At 45.5% G+C, this 15,792-nt stretch overlaps 1 protein-coding gene across 1 annotated transcript; it reads right to left on the bottom strand.

Annotated features, from left to right (window-relative positions):
* Window positions 1-2,820: 2,820 nt before the first annotated feature.
* On the bottom strand, window positions 2,821-12,739 carry adora2ab (adenosine A2a receptor b). Its single transcript, XM_047045741.1, has 3 exons — window positions 12,445-12,739; window positions 9,212-9,974; window positions 2,821-6,339 (listed from the first exon to the last, which is right to left on the bottom strand). The coding sequence occupies exons 2-3, from the start codon at window positions 9,541-9,543 to the stop codon at window positions 5,232-5,234; spliced, it is 1,440 nt and encodes a 479-aa protein (XP_046901697.1). The 5' UTR covers window positions 9,544-9,974; window positions 12,445-12,739; the 3' UTR covers window positions 2,821-5,231.
* Between the last annotated feature and the right edge of the window lie 3,053 nt (window positions 12,740-15,792).

The following is a 15,792-nucleotide window of genomic DNA, read 5'->3' as shown; positions in this document are numbered from 1 at the left end:
GCGAGGAGGTGGGACAGGTTTGCTCCTTTTTCCACATCTTAAATGCATATCCACCCCACTCTCTGTCACTGCCAAATCATTTGAACATCATTATGTGAGGCTAACTGATCCTGTCAAAGCTTTCTTAGTTGTCCTCTATTGCCCACCAGGTCCGCCATCCGACTTTGTGGAGGAGCTGGACATGATCCTCAGCAAGGGTGACCAGAAGCATGACCCTGAAAAGGAGGACAAAGGGTTAAAAAGGAGGACAATCCCCCAAACAAATTGACCGGGGGGGATGGAGGTATGAGTATGAAATTAAGACAATAACATTGGTCATTTTAATAAGTCAACGGTCTAAACGGCAGTCTAAACTCCTTTAAGAGTGGTGATGTGCATAAAATAATTTGTCAGCTCAGCAGCGGTTGTTTTTTCATCCGCTGTTGTTGTGTTCGGAGCAAAAAATAATATTAAGGAATAGTGCCCGGCAGAACTAGCATTATCCTTGCGCCGTTCTGTAGCGGCATGCCGCTTTAAAGCCTCTTTCTCCCTACTACTCACGTCTATATCAATGCGACAGAGCATAGAGAAGGCATGATATTGATTTTGCTGCTCTTAGTGGCAAAGTGGAGTTCTGAACTCCACGTAGGTTTGAAGGAGGTCTTTCTTTTTGGCACTGAAGCTCACGCGAGTGGTGAATTGCGACTGTGGGCAGGAAGGGTAAAAAAGAATGACAAAAGGGCAAAAAGGAGGACACGCAACAGTGGTCCAGACAAAGGGCTGGAGAACTGTACTGTCAGGATGAAAATCGGACGGTCCGGACAAAATCCGGACGTCTGGTCACCCTATCCTCAGCATCCTCCCGGATGATGGAACCCCGCTGATGATCCTTGGAGACTTCAACATTCACCTCGAAGGAACGCAGGCCGAAAACAGCTCGACCTCATCCTCACCCGTAACTGTATCAGTGACTTAACCTCTGTAACCCCACTACGCATTTCTGATCACTTCTTTATCTAATTTCTCTGTCTCTCTCCCTTCAACTCCTCCTACTCCCCCACAACTCGTAACTTTCTGCCGCAATCTCCGCTCCCTATCCGCCTCAAATGTCTCCTCCATGGTAACATCCTCCCTCCCATTGACAAGTTCACTTCTCACCCCACTGAAACTGCCACCAACACCTTGATATCCACATTAACTGCATCACTTGACACTCTCTGTCCCCTGTCAACCAGGCCTGCACGATCTTCTCTCTTTTGCCCGTGTTTCACGGATGTTCTTCGTGAAGAAAGATCCACTTGGCACTGTACTTCAGTGCATCACATCCTACCTGTCGGGAAGATCCTTCCAGGTCTCCTTGGGAGGCAATGTGTCAGGCCCCCGCCAGCTCTCCACTGGTGTCCCACAGGGCTTTATCCTTGGACCCCTCCTGTTCTCCCTGTACATCACCTCACTTGGACCGATCATCACCTCCAATGGCTTCTTCTACCACTGCTACCCTGACGACACGCAGCTGTACCAGTCGTTCCCCCCGACTGATCCGGAGATCTCAGCCAGAATCGAGGCCTGCCTTACAGACATCTCCGCCTGGATGACCAAGCACCACTTCCAGCTGAACCTCACCAAAACAGAACTCCTCATCCCGGCCAAACCCTCTATCTCCCACGATCTCTCAATAACCCTGGGATCTGCGACGGTGACCCTATCATCCTCTGCCAGGAACCTTGGGGTTACCATGGATGACAAACTCTTCCTCACTGCCCACATTGCTGCAGTCTCCCAGTCGTGTAGATTCACCCTCTACAACATCCGGAAGATCAGAAGATACCTGTCTGAGCATTCCACCCAGCTGCTAGTCCAAGCACTTGTCCTCTCCAAGTTGGACTACTGCAACTAGTTCCTCGCCGGTCTCCCAGCATGTGCAACCCGCCTTTTCCATAGGATTCAGAACGCAGCGGCCCGCCTGGTCTTCAACCTACTCAGACGCTCCCATGTTACCCCGCTCCTCATCTCCCTCCGCTGGCTACTCATCACGGCCCGTATCAGATTCAAGACCTTGGTACTGACCTTCCGAGCGGTGAACGGGATAGGACCTGCCAACATCAAGTCTCTCCTCCAGCCTTACACCCCCACCCGCCACCTTCAGTCTTCTTCTGACAACTGTCTGGTGGTCCCACCTCTCAAGAGCTCCCAACCCAAGCTCTTCTCCTGTCTGGCCCCCCAATAGTGAAATCATCTCCCCACCTCCATCAGAGACACTGACTGTCTCCCCACCTTCAAGAAAAGGCTAAAGACACACTTTTTCTGTGAGTACAACGGTACTTAATAAAGATTTGTGTTCCTCCAGGAACACAATGAGACTCATTGAGGGACTTGTTGCACTTGTTGGTTAGTTTTAACTGATTTAATTACTTGTACTCGCTGTCAATTATATTATTATTGCTTGCTTTCCTGCAGGTACACTCTTGCACTTATGAGGTTCATGCTGTTTATTTGTTTGACTACATGCTCTTATGTTTCTTCCTATTGGCACTTATTTGCTTTTCACAATGTATGCTTCGTGTTTTGACAACCAGCAATGTTTTGGGGGCTATCTCGTTGTTTATGATCATTGACCAGTGCACTGTAAAGCTCTCTCTCGGAAGTCGCTTTGGATTAAAGCGTCTGCTAAATGAATACATCTAAAAATGTAAATGTAAATTAGGTGATTGGGTAGTTTACTGTCTGCAATAAGATGGCACTCACACAATGTAGCAGACCAGTTCCACTGCTCACTCAGGCACTGGGTTTATGACTATATTACTGCCTGTAAAAGCAACCAACATAAAAAGGCATTGTTTTCTTGCAGGACACTGAGTCACCAGAGGGTCTGTCATCTACTGTCAGTCATTGTGCCTCCCCGACATCTCATTATGCCGTTTTCGAGACATAAATCTACCACAACATTTGGTGAGAGGTTTAATGATTGTCTAAATTACCGTAGATAATAAGTAAGCCTCATTTTCATATTTCCCATCATACTGCATTGATTATTTTTAGTAACGCAAAACAAAAACGTAATGAGGAGTCTCCTGGAGTCTGCTCTGCATTTGCATACATTGTTTACAAATTGGCTTCCGTGATAAATTGGTCAGTATATTACCATAATGTTTCTGTACTGAAACCCCTCCAACACACAAACACGCGCGCACACACACGCACAGGTGTGCACATACGCACAAATACACAACCACATAATCAATGCTTTGAGCACTTAAGCCGGCCCCCCTTCCCTCCATCAGGAGATTGCTCCTGGGAAGCAGACTCTACTTAGCGCAGGCCTTTCCCACAGTGAAGGCGCTTTCTAATGAGGAAAGGGAAAGTGTAATGGCATAATAAAAGACATCATCGAATGCACCTTCATTTGATTTCCATTGCATTAGGCCCAGTGACTGGCGTCAGCAGCTCGTCCGTAAACAGTCACACCGGTTGGTCAGTGTGTGTGCCTGCGGGTGTGTGTTTACCCCTTGAAGGGGAACAAGGGCACACTCACTGTTATATGAATAGACCAAGCGATGTAGAACACTTCTGTATTTCTTTGTTTGGGGCAGTCGGAAAGCCCTACAGTGAAGCTGCCTTTTGAGATTGTGAGTTGAATCAGACGATGTTTGAAGCTAGGTAGTCTGTGGCCTATCAAGCTGCCATCGGAACAAACTGGCAATCCTCTGGGATCTGTAGCTACAGTCAGACTCCTAAACTATCATTGAAAAGTTGCCTGGGGTTATATGACAAAAATTGATCCTGCCCCTCAGAGTAATGCGATTGTTTTTTACTACAGCTGTGATTTACTGTTCAATCAAATCCCCTTTTACAGCCCATAACAATCCCAAATTCAATTGAAATATGCTTCACATTTGTCTTATCAGGAAATTAGTATAAGGCCTTGAGGGAGTGTTGAACTAATTATTCAGTCAATGTCTTTTTCTGTCAGTGACAGTACACACACTAATAGGTGTGATCAATAATCAATTAACCATTGACAATGGCCATCAATCTACAATCCAAGATCGTTTTTTCAAAGACATTTAATCATAGTAACAGTACAGTACATACACCATCATTTGACAATACACTTTGGTTGATCTGATCAATCTGACGATGACTTAAACGTTCGTATTGCAACTGTGAGCTTTGGTCACATTCACAATGCAGTTGCACTCACTTAGTAGGAGCAGTGATTTTCAGGCCTTAAATATGGTTACATGGTTTACCACCAAGGAGAAAACAGACATTCACTGACCTTGATCATGTTCTCTTACTGGAATAATAAATGTTGTTAAACTGTCTACTTGTTTCTTACAAGCTAACAAACTATTTGCGAAGCTCTCTCTACACAATAACTAGAGCTGTTTTGGGTGCAAAATTTATTTTTATTTAAACTCATGCCCAAATGTGTGGAATCATACAGTACAGTCATGTATTTGGTCATGGTCGTATACAACTTACAGTAGTACAACATGGCAATGTGAAATTAGTACAGAACATCATTTTTTGTGGAAAGATACATTGTGTAAAAACATGTTTCCATGTCAACAACCTAAACAAGGTGTCAACTGGAATCTAGTACAATCCATCAAGAGAAATCAGAAAAGTTCTAGTTCATGCAGAATTCTTTAACAGGTCAAATTCCTGTAACAGTTCATTGCAGCTTTTCCAGCATGGGCGGCGCTAAGGAGGGGCCAGCAGGTGCTTCAGCTCCGCCAAGAAAGACCAAAGCACCCCGATAGCACCCCAAAAAATAATTTCTGGAAAATCCGATCGGAGAATCGGATGTCAATTGTACAGAGTCTGACACGGAGCAGTCCGCTGATGCGTTTGCCACGGATGCAGAGACGGCAGCTAGCACAACTGCAGTTCCATTCAAATTAGCATCAAGATCGGCCAAGTCTTACTCATTTATTAATAGTATTTATATATAAAATATATATATAATTGTGCAACTATCCCCCTGTCGATGATCTGGCACCCCCTCAGCACCTGCATTCAAAATTGTCTGGCGCCACCCCTGTTTTCCAGCCTCCAATTTCTTCCCCCTCTTCAGATTAAAAAGATATTGACACATTATCTTTGGTAACTCTCTTCTTCTCCCTCTCTTAATTCATGACATGTGACTCGTCCACAATGAAGCCATGCTCCAACATGAGGATTCCTGTCTTGAAAGGTCATGTGATCTAATAACCTTGAGATAATAATGTAGAAAATACAAACAGCTGTCATGCCACTTCAGTCAGCTCAACGGAGCGTGTTGGGCTAGTCTGTGTGAGGGACAAGGGTCTTGGATTAACAAAGAAAATGTGTCCTCCATCCTTCACCTCCATCAGTAGAGTTGTAGTTCCCCCACAGTGTGCAGCCTCAGTCCCACCTTGAACTACATGTCCCAAAATGCCAGTCGGGCCTAGTTCCGAAATGGAGTTCTCCAATTTATGGTGTCCATTGCTGATGACACTGATTGGTGCAGGGTCTGAGTGGGGCGGCGGTGTCCAAGGACAGGGGGTGGAGGAGACGTCTCTACCGACCCTGTGGGCCTCCTGGGTCATAGGGGGGCTGTGTTTGGGAGTGTGGCTCGTGCTGGGGGGGTCCCGAGCATAGTTGTTCACCACCGTCACACTGGAGCCATCCACCATGCTGATACGGCTGGACGTGCGCACGGTGGTGCTGCCCCCATCGCCCCTGCCGCCCGCCCGGCCATGCCCGTCCCTCTGCCTCAACACATGCTGCTGCAGAATCCTCCGGAAGGTCAGCCGGAACTCGCGTATGCGGTAGGCGTAGATGAAGGGGTTGACCACCGAGTTGGCATGGGAGAGGAGGATGGCAATGTTCATCAGCCATATGTGCAGGCGTCCACACTCCTGGCACAGCAAGTTGAAGCAGTTAACGAGGTGGACAGGCAGCCAGCAGAAGGCGAACAGCCCCACGATGATGGCCAGGGACTTGGCGGCGTGCACCTCCTTCTGCAGAGTGGACCGGGACGCCGACGAGCCGGCGGGGGCCGCGCCCGCCCCGGGAGCGTGGCCGTGCACCGCCTTGAGCTCCATGAGCCTGAGCTGGCGTCGAGCGGCCATGAAGATGCTGGCATAGATGGCCAGCATGGCCGCCAGAGGCGCCACCACGCAGCCGAAAAAGTTAAAGTAGACCATGTACTGCAAGGTGACCACGCCCTCAAACAGGCACTCGGTCAAGCTCTCTGGGCACAAGCTGCTGCTGTTGGTGGTCAGGCCCTTGTTCCAGCCCATCATGGGCGTGAGGCCGATGCCTGCGGAGAGGATCCAGCACACGGCGATGATCCCCTTCGCCCTCTTGCCCGTCACCAAGCTGTTGTACCTGGAGGACAGAGAACAAACAACCGTGGGCGTAAAACATCTTCGACCAGTCCATCTACCGTCAGTTGAAGCCAATGGATTTACGTGAGGGGCTCAAGTCACACGCAGTCAAGGATGGTTCGTTGATGACCATGTCGAAGGTAGGCCTACATAAATACACCAGCATTTAAAAACACAATGATGGCATTTGATCATAAATGAATACATTAAACCGCAAAGTCTAATGTCCATCACCTTTGACCGAGAAAAAAAACTCTGTACGTGATTAAACATTCTGACATTAGAAAAGGTTCCTTCATTCAACCCTACACGTTAAATTCAAAACACACCCCTTATTGTTTAAAAAAGACGGTTTCCATCTTCTGGTCTAAACGTGTGACTTTTGCTTTTCAGCAAACATACCAGTGAGTTCAAAGAATTTCTGGACAACCATCAGACTGGAAAGAAAACGGCATGTGGCTGGTCTGTGCATGTAGCAGCAACAGCTGGGGAAATGACTCTATTGTGGAACAGACCTGCACATCGCAATAACAGATGGAACAGCGGAAATCAGCTCTTGGTCTGTATGTGGGTTTAAGATTAGCATTTCCCAACCTGTATTGTGATGTGGCAAGAGTTACTATGGCCCACTCTTATCTCTGGCTTCTTTTTTGGCGGGTTAATCAGAAATTGTGTTGAGAACTACGGTGGAACTAGAAACAATGGTCTCCACCTTCAGCCTTGTCATTTCAAAACACATGTCTGTGACAAGCTCTTCTGAATGATTACAAATGGTTTATTCTTATTCTTACTCTCTCACTATATTATAGTATCTGTCTATGGGAGAGTACACAAACACATACCCTTTTTCTAGGAGGTTTAAGGGTTTTTTCATGGTTAGAATAATGATATGGGTTGGGGTTAGGAGTTCAGGATAGTTTTTTGGGTTAAGGTTAGGTTAAGAAAAAACTGAAATGAGACGGAATGATGATTCATACAAGAATAGCAATACAAACGTGTGTGTGTTTTTGTGTGTGTGTGTGTGTGTGTGGAACAAGGGGCGGCAAGATTATTAAACCCCTTGGATTATCGGTTATTGTCACCAAAGCTCAGGCACCAACCAAAGCTCATTTACTTACAACAAACCCGTAACAAACACATACACACACACACTGTTGGACCTTATGCAATCGTCACCTGCTACAGCTTTTCCGCCAGGGTGACGATGCCCCCCCGCAGAGACAGGGACACAGCATTTGTGACTCTGCATCGACAGCGTAAACACAGACCGGGTCTGGCAAAGCACACGGTGTTAAAATGGTTGCTGCAAACTGACTGAGTTACTGACAGAGAATTGGGTTTTAAAATTGAACCCCGTTATTTCCTCTTTTGATATTCTTCCTATAAATGGGAGAGGCAGCGCATGGGTTAACATCAAATGGTACCCTTGTGCCTCATTAGTTGCCCAGAAGTCACATTGCCGTCATGCAGAACTGAGTACTGCGCTAACCACGGCTCACAAATAAACAGACTTTCGAGCCATTTATTGGGGGCAATTTCACCCTATTAACGGTCAACGTAACAAGTGTCGAGTGGATAAGAGCAAGCTGTTTATGTAGCTGTTCACTGCCGCTCCGTCATCCCACCTCTGACCCTGGAACTGGACCTATCTGGAGATCTGAGAGAGCTGATTCTCATACCGTAAACAAATACTATGAAAAAAGCTTTGCAGGTTCGCAGACCACACCAACAACTGTTCCCGACCAACAGGTGTGTGATGTGGTAATACAGTATGTAACTCTATTTTTAGTGGGTTTCTGTTTTTGTCCCAGTTCTGTGTCAACATTACAGGCAGCTCTTCTTGTGGTAATATATGACAGGAAATAAAGGAACCAACTGCAACAAATAGAATACACATAACCTGTGTGATTAAATAACGGGTAAAAAAGAAAAACAAAAAAAACCCATATCTGTTTGATAGTTATGGACTCATAAATCGACATGACAACCTCTTTCTACTTCTTATCGGTCGTATCTTCCCGTTGAAACAAGTTCTTTCAACAGGAAGTCAAAGCTAGGGAAATGCAGCCCTTTGTGATGGTATACCTTGGGGACATTCAACACTATAAAATCTAGGGTGGATATGAAAATGCTTTCTGGGTGTTTGTGTGCTGACATGGCATGCTGCCGACCCCTACTTACATGTGTATCAATCTCATAATGCACCCGATAAGAGGCTCCTTTAAGTGTCCTCTTCTATCCTGTCTTCTCCACTCCTCTCCTCCCTTCCCCTCTCCCCCTTCCTCTTCTCTCCCCCCTCTCCTGTCCTCTCCTCACCTCTTCTCCCCCCCCCCTCATCTTCCCTCTCCCCCTCTCCACTTGGTGTTGATTTTGCGAGATGATAATGATCAAAGCACTGCAACACTAACCCACTCAAGCATGTCGTGACATATATCTCAGTCTAGGCTGACATTGGTGGTGGCGTGGGGTGGGGGGTGGGGGGTTGCCACTTTGGGGGTAACCCTTTGTCTGTAATTCAATGTGTTTCTCCATACACAAATGCATTATGCTTGGCACATGAGTTAGCCAAGAAGCAGAGCACTCCTGGTGTCCTCCGGGGGCGTACGTCCCAAATGACACGGAACCTCCACGTTTACGTCTAGCTGTGGAGGCTAAAAACGCACGCCCCCCCACTCCGTGTACGTTTTCTTTCCCTCTCGTTCTCAATCCGTCTGTCTCTCCATCTCCTTGCTTTCAGCGAAACCTCCGTGAAACCTCTGCGTCCGTCTCCGCCGCTTCCTTTCCCCCGACTTCAAACGTCGGCTGATGACCGCGGACCACTCAAGCCACACTCCCGCCCGCCCCCCCCCCCCCCCCCAAAAAAAAGGCCTCACCTGAGCGGGCTCTTGATGGCGATGTAGCGGTCGACGGCGATGGCCAGCAGGCTGAAGATGGAGCTCTGGGTGAGCACCAGCACGAAGCAGGCAATGAACAGGCACCCGTGGAAGTTGGCGCAGAAGCCCGTGCTGATGGCGATGGCGAAGGGGATGGCGAGGAGGCCCACGGCGATGTCGGCCACCGCCAGCGACACCACGAAGAAGTTGGTGATGCTCTGCAGCGTGCTGTTGAGGCAGACGGCCCAGCAGACCAGCACGTTGCCGACAACGGCGAGGATGGCGATGATCACCTCCAGGCCCATGTACACCAGAGAGTCGGCCGTCAACATAGCAGGGCGCGGGGAGAGGCAGCCGCGGGGTGAGACCGGCAGGAGATGGGTAGGAGACTTTCACTCTGCGCAAGCATTGCTCCACTGGCCCGTGCGAAACGTCATCCGGCGACGCGCTCACATACTCGCCTCTCGTCCTCTCGGTCTTTCTCTCTGTCTCTGCCTGTGGATCGTTATCGGTTTTTCCATTTGCCTATCGTTCTGTCGCCTCACCATCTACTTCCTGTTGATGTCAGCGGCGTTGATGAAGTGGTGTCAACAGCCACAAACACCAGGTTTGCGTAGTGATTTGTGTGTTAATCACCCTTATCTCTCTATCTCGTTCTCTCTCTCTTTCTCTCTATCTTGATCTCCTAGTTCAGCTGGTTCAGATCAGGCTAGTGCCTGAGGAGGCTGAAGGAGTGATGCATCCCCCCTTGTCACTTGCAATTCTAGGATGAGAGAGAAAGACACGTTGTTATTGTTACATTCATGCCGATAAAGCAACATTTCTATTTGAATTTGCGAAGGCTGCAGGTCAGTCACTGACAAACCTTTCGCACACTCCTCGCACACACTCACTGTGCACAGAGCAGGTCAGGAAGACAGTGTATCTTGCCGGAATTAAGAGGTCAATTTCTCACAGAAAAGAGGTCAACAATTCAGCTATATTTTACGTTTTCTCTAAAGCCTCTCCCTCCCACATAGATCACGCTGTGACATTTTCCTCCCTGATTACTGACAATTACGTGCAAGATAGTTCATTTGAATTATTGCTAGTTTTACATCCACACTGTTATTCTTGGAACAGACATTTTTGACTTTTGTTTGTTCTGTTCAAGGTGTGGTTTTCACCGATCCATTGAGAAGTCAGGGACTCCTATTCTAAAAACAGCTAACGATATATTGTTGAGATTGTTGGCATGTTTCCCTCCGGTTACCTTTAACAAAGAGAGTTTGAAAAGTGGGCTAGTCCGTTCAGTTTATTGGGTTGGATGGGCCCAGGGGACTGGGAGGAACGGAGAGGGAGAGAGAATATTTTGAAAATTTTTCTGAGAGAGAGAGAAAAAGACCTTACACCTTGGTAAAGAGATCAATCAGTCCAGGTTGTGTGTACGTGTGTGTACGTAATAGAGAAGTACTTTGAAGTAGTCAGGACTAAAGGAGCATGATGTTATCGGATCAGACAGCAGCCGTGTGTGTGAGAACGTAAGCTAATTACCTATCTGTGAAAATGAGGAGACAATCTGACTGCTCTCTTTATCCTCATTGGCCCTAAAGGCCCCTGTGTGGGAGCACACAGGAGCCCATTGGCCCACACACAACCCGTAAGGGACCAATAGTGTGAGATAAGGACATTGAATAGGGTGCTGGCCAAGGACAGTCATCCAAGTTGTAATCTGCACGTGCAAACATGACCTAGCTTCTTCTCAGGAACTGCCCGTGTGTCATAAACCAGGAATACCACATACTTGCTTCTCTTACTCCACTGTCTCATCATCAACACACCTCTTTATTCATTCTGACATCGAGCCACGCAAATGTTGCTACAGGCCACAGCCACCAACAATGCTGATGCATTTCCGGTGTAGTCATGTTGAGAGCTGAGACCTGACTTTCCCCAACAGCATCTTATCATAAATGTGTCTGTTCCTGCACTTGTAAACAGAAGGCTTCGTAAGCTGGGCACGAGTCAGCATAAAGACAAATGGAGGGAGAGAGAGATTTCATAGAAAGCCCCATTACTCTGGCATTACCCCGATTCCATGAAAGTCTATAGACAACCGTTGACCTCAGTGCTTTGAAACGGTTTGGAATTCCAGCTCAGACAGGCTAGTCACACCTGAGCCCAACCTCATGTCAAGACGAGATAGATGGCTAACACAGGAGAGAAAGTTTGTTTCTTTTTTCTACCCGGCTAACTAGCCTACCTCCCCTGTCCTCGCCTAACCCCTGACAGAGGCAGGGTCTGTTTCTGTGTCCTGCTTTCATGCAAGGGTAGGTCATGTGTTATGATAAAGGTAGTGCAGGAGTTGTTTATCTGTCTGTGTGTATTTGTACATGCGTGTAACTGTAGGCTATGTGCCAGCGTATGTGAGGCAGTAATTACAGTACATGACTCAGCATTGGTATGAGTGAGGGAGGGTTTGTGGGGCACATGTGTGTGTGCCTTGCGTTGGGAAGTGATAAGCACCCTCACATCCTTTGGAGGAAGCCTATCACAGTGCTGTCAATCAAAATATTGCCTAGGCACCACTACAGTAAAAAATAACAGTGGTCATGTTGCTTTTGGCTATGACTCTGTGTGTAAAGCTGGTGAAAGACAACAGGTCTGTCCTGCATCAATGCCCTGACGAGTCGACTAAGATTAGGACGGAAACAAAAACCCAGTTTCAACCAAGCTAACTATGCAAAACAAACTCGAACCGTCACTAACATCGGATCGTGTGACTTTTGAGATCTAGTAAATGAAAAATACATTTTGCTGTTAAAAACAAGTAGCCTATGGGCATCAGACCTTAAAAGAGTTGCTGCATACCACGTGTGGCTCTGAGACGAGGATAGTTTTATAATCTAGCGCACGCAGGAAGTTAATTTATTAAGGTAGGTATAGCCTTGCATTATCTTTTTGAGTCGTGACCATCAGACTCTAAAATGTTCAGTGTAACCGTGATAAAGTAATGAAGAAAACGGTTTCTCCCAAAATAACTCAATATTTTTAGAGCCAGTTACAAAACAATGTAATTAGGTAAATTCAGATATGAAAAAATGAATCAATCAATTAAATTTGGTAACTGTAATGCTATGTCACCTGTCAGAAAGCAGAAGCCTAATACGTTATTAATTCATTAACAGAGAAGTCCGGATACCTTTACATTGGATACAAAGTGTGGATAGAGAGAGGCTACGACTGGGACTTACCTTCTTGGTCAGTCTGCAATGCTCTGAAGGAAACGCACAACAACGATCAAACCATCTATCCAAGCAGGCTACGTGCGTCTTTGCGCTCGCCTTTACTTTTACAGTTTACGAAAACTATAAAGTTAATCATCTTTTTAACCCTGACCCACGAAATATTAAAATGACTTGTTTATTGAAAAAGCGTAAATTGGAGGAACGGTTTCTTCTAACGGGTGCCGATCGGTTATAGAGGGTCTAGAGAGCGTTTTGAGCTATTAACAGGGAAACGCAGTGGCAGGCGCTCTTTTCCAGGCGCGCGCCTTACACGAGGCACATGTAAGGCGCGCATTTTTTTCTTTCTTTTTTTTTTACACAGACTAGATCAGCCGGATAATTATTCTATTTCAAAAGTTTGCTACCACGCGTGTGTTCTGTTCGTAAATGTGTGTTTGCATAACAATACTCTAAAGCCTTGCCAGGATCCGTTTTAGTGGTGAGAAGATAAATAGACTATAATGGGCCATGTTGAGGTTTAACATCATCAAGTGTACAACTGCAGGGATCAGTCCTTCTCAGTGTCAGAAGAATTCCTAGTCATGTAACCAGTCTGTTGCTAAAATTAGATCACAATAAAAATGCATCCATTGTTGTAGGCATAAGACCACTGATCTATAGTATTATATCAAACTGAAACCACTCATTAACTTGCACACACGTCAGGTTTCAATTAATCATAAACTTGACTCAAAGGGACACAGATTAGAAATGAGATAAACGCTACAATAGGTATGATCTGTTTTCAGTAACAATTACATTTCCCTCTAAACCTGTTCTGTAAGATCATGTGGCTTTCCGAGAGTCGTTTAGAAACACAGAAAGCTCAGTGCCAGCGGAATATCAATGTCAATTTGAATATCAGTTCCTTGCTACTTCCAGAGAATGATGTTCCAGCTATCCTGTTCCAGGCATTAGCATGTTTGAATTCCTGTTATACTGTTACCTATTGCAGCTTTAAATGTGTTTCAAATCCCTGTGGCCTCAGGACACTCAACATTTGCTCAGACGTGCACATGGACGTGAATGAAAAGAACACAGATTTGATATTACATTGATTTGAAATCCTAGAGTCCAAGGCACTTTCTCATAAATGCAGTCATTGCCTTGGATTAGAGGGTTCAGAGAAGTGCAACCTGGTTGATGACCGGTAACACTGATGTCTAATCCTGTCTCCAGATAAATATGTTAAATATGGTTGATTTGTGTGGGCACCAGTCCATTCATATGCCCAGAAATCAGGGAGACCGGTAAGACTTTATTTATATAGCACATTTCATACAAGAATTACAACTCAAGGTGCTTTACATAAAATCAACAAAAAAAATAATACAAGTGATAAAAGTAATATATCTAAAACATATAACAAACCAGACAAGCCACACTATCTGCAGTCTCTCGAATCCGTCTTAGATCCGAATAGACCAGTGTTTGAGATGGGCTGATCGGGATTTAACTGGTACAGGGACCTGCATCAGATTACGGATTCAGAGTTTTAAGAGACAACGGAACATAAAATAAGAATTCTAATCCGACTACAAATTCGACATACACACCCTTCAAAGAGATCATCGGCTGTTATGCAAATGTCTCTGTAAGTGAATAGAAACATCCCACCCCTGTTGCACGAGCTATGCAACTGTTGTACTGCTTCCTCCAGTCTGATGTTGGGAGATGCATGGCCTGGCCCACACACCGACCTGACGTGGAGATGTGGGTGTTGTGGCAACACCTCAACCTATTCTAGGCTGCTCGTGATGTGGAAATAAACTGTTTCCATCATCTGCTGGAGGGTTGAAGCAAGGGTTTCACTTCCAATTCAGTTTCATTTCATGGTTTTTACAGAAGATTTCCGGCCATGTTTTTTTTTTTACCATAAAGACAACCAAAAGAATAGAATGATGATAAGGAATGATGAAAAGGAAACTTTTGACTCAGTGATTTTATTAGCATCAAATGGAACAAACACACAAGTTAGTACATAATGGAGTGAGGTGTCTGGCACAGAAGTATAGAGGTGCATACAATTATGATAAGTGTCGAAGATTAACATTATACACTCAAATGGAATCATACTGTATAATACTGCTACAAGGGATCTAGTACCCAACATACACACACACATACACCACTAATAAAGTGGGTATAAAACACACTTTAAATATACCTTTTTCCTCACACAATTAAGACAAATCCCCAGCAATTTGTCGAAAATAAATTACACCAAAATAATCTTTATGTGGAACTAACCCCTTACATCAAGGTTTTGACCCCCCGCCCCTCCAAAAAAAAAAAATAATAATATATTTATCACTCAATTCACCAAAGCCTTGAAGAAAATGGTCCTCTAATTCATGAATGTAGTGTTCAATATTACAGTACATAAAAATAACAGACACAAATAACATTCTTTGAGTCCATGGCTTGGGAGGACTGACACATCAATAAGTCACTCAGCTACCTGTGACTCTGGACATGTGAGGAGAGGTACAAGCAGGAGAGGAATCAACACCAAGCGTCAGTTTCCTGTCGACTGAAGACTCCCTTTCAACAGCACGTGTGTTAGATGTGCGACAAAGACTCGCCATTACACTACCCAGACCTTGACTAGCAGACATAGATTAGCAAGCCCAGACCAGCAGGCCTAGACTAGGTTATGCTGAATATCTGGAAATGACAGTAGATGAAAGGACATCGATAGCCCTATTTTGAAACAGATAGCTATCTAAAAAGACGTCTAGAAGTTTTATGGAGATGAAGCCGATTGCTGCTTAATTTGGTCGTTTCTACTGCGCAGGAAGTGAAATTTAAACCACAAAGTGCTTTTCAACCGCGCCACAAGCGTTTGACCGAGGTGAGAGGCATCACAGCACTTTGATCTTCCTCAAAAACTCTGTATTGTTGTTGACGGATAGGTCAGTTGACTGACTTAACAATTGAGAGCCACTCTATTTGACTATGACAGTTTGCTAGTGAAAGGCATATGCGGACCGAAGCTCATATGAAAGCTACACTGACTACCTCAGTCAGAGGAAAAAAACAACAACTTCAAAAGTCATTTCTTTGTATGTGATTAGTAGCAAATGAACATAACTGATACGTTTCTTCGTAGTGTGCTTTCATAAACTTTGAAATTGTCAAACATATTTTAGCAGTTCAATCAGCTTTCTCCGTGATTCGGAGCATATTTACTATAACTAACCAGTTTCTCCTCTTTGAGGGGAGAGGCTATGAAAGTGGTTTCCATGGCATCAATGAAGGTTTAACACATTCCATTGCAGGAATGAACAGCCAAGCCCCCCCCCCCCCCCCCCC

Source organism: Hypomesus transpacificus, chromosome 22 (genome assembly GCF_021917145.1).
Source record: "Hypomesus transpacificus isolate Combined female chromosome 22, fHypTra1, whole genome shotgun sequence".
Lineage (NCBI taxonomy): Eukaryota > Metazoa > Chordata > Actinopteri > Osmeriformes > Osmeridae > Hypomesus > Hypomesus transpacificus.
This window is presented reverse-complemented; position numbering and strand designations above follow the sequence as displayed.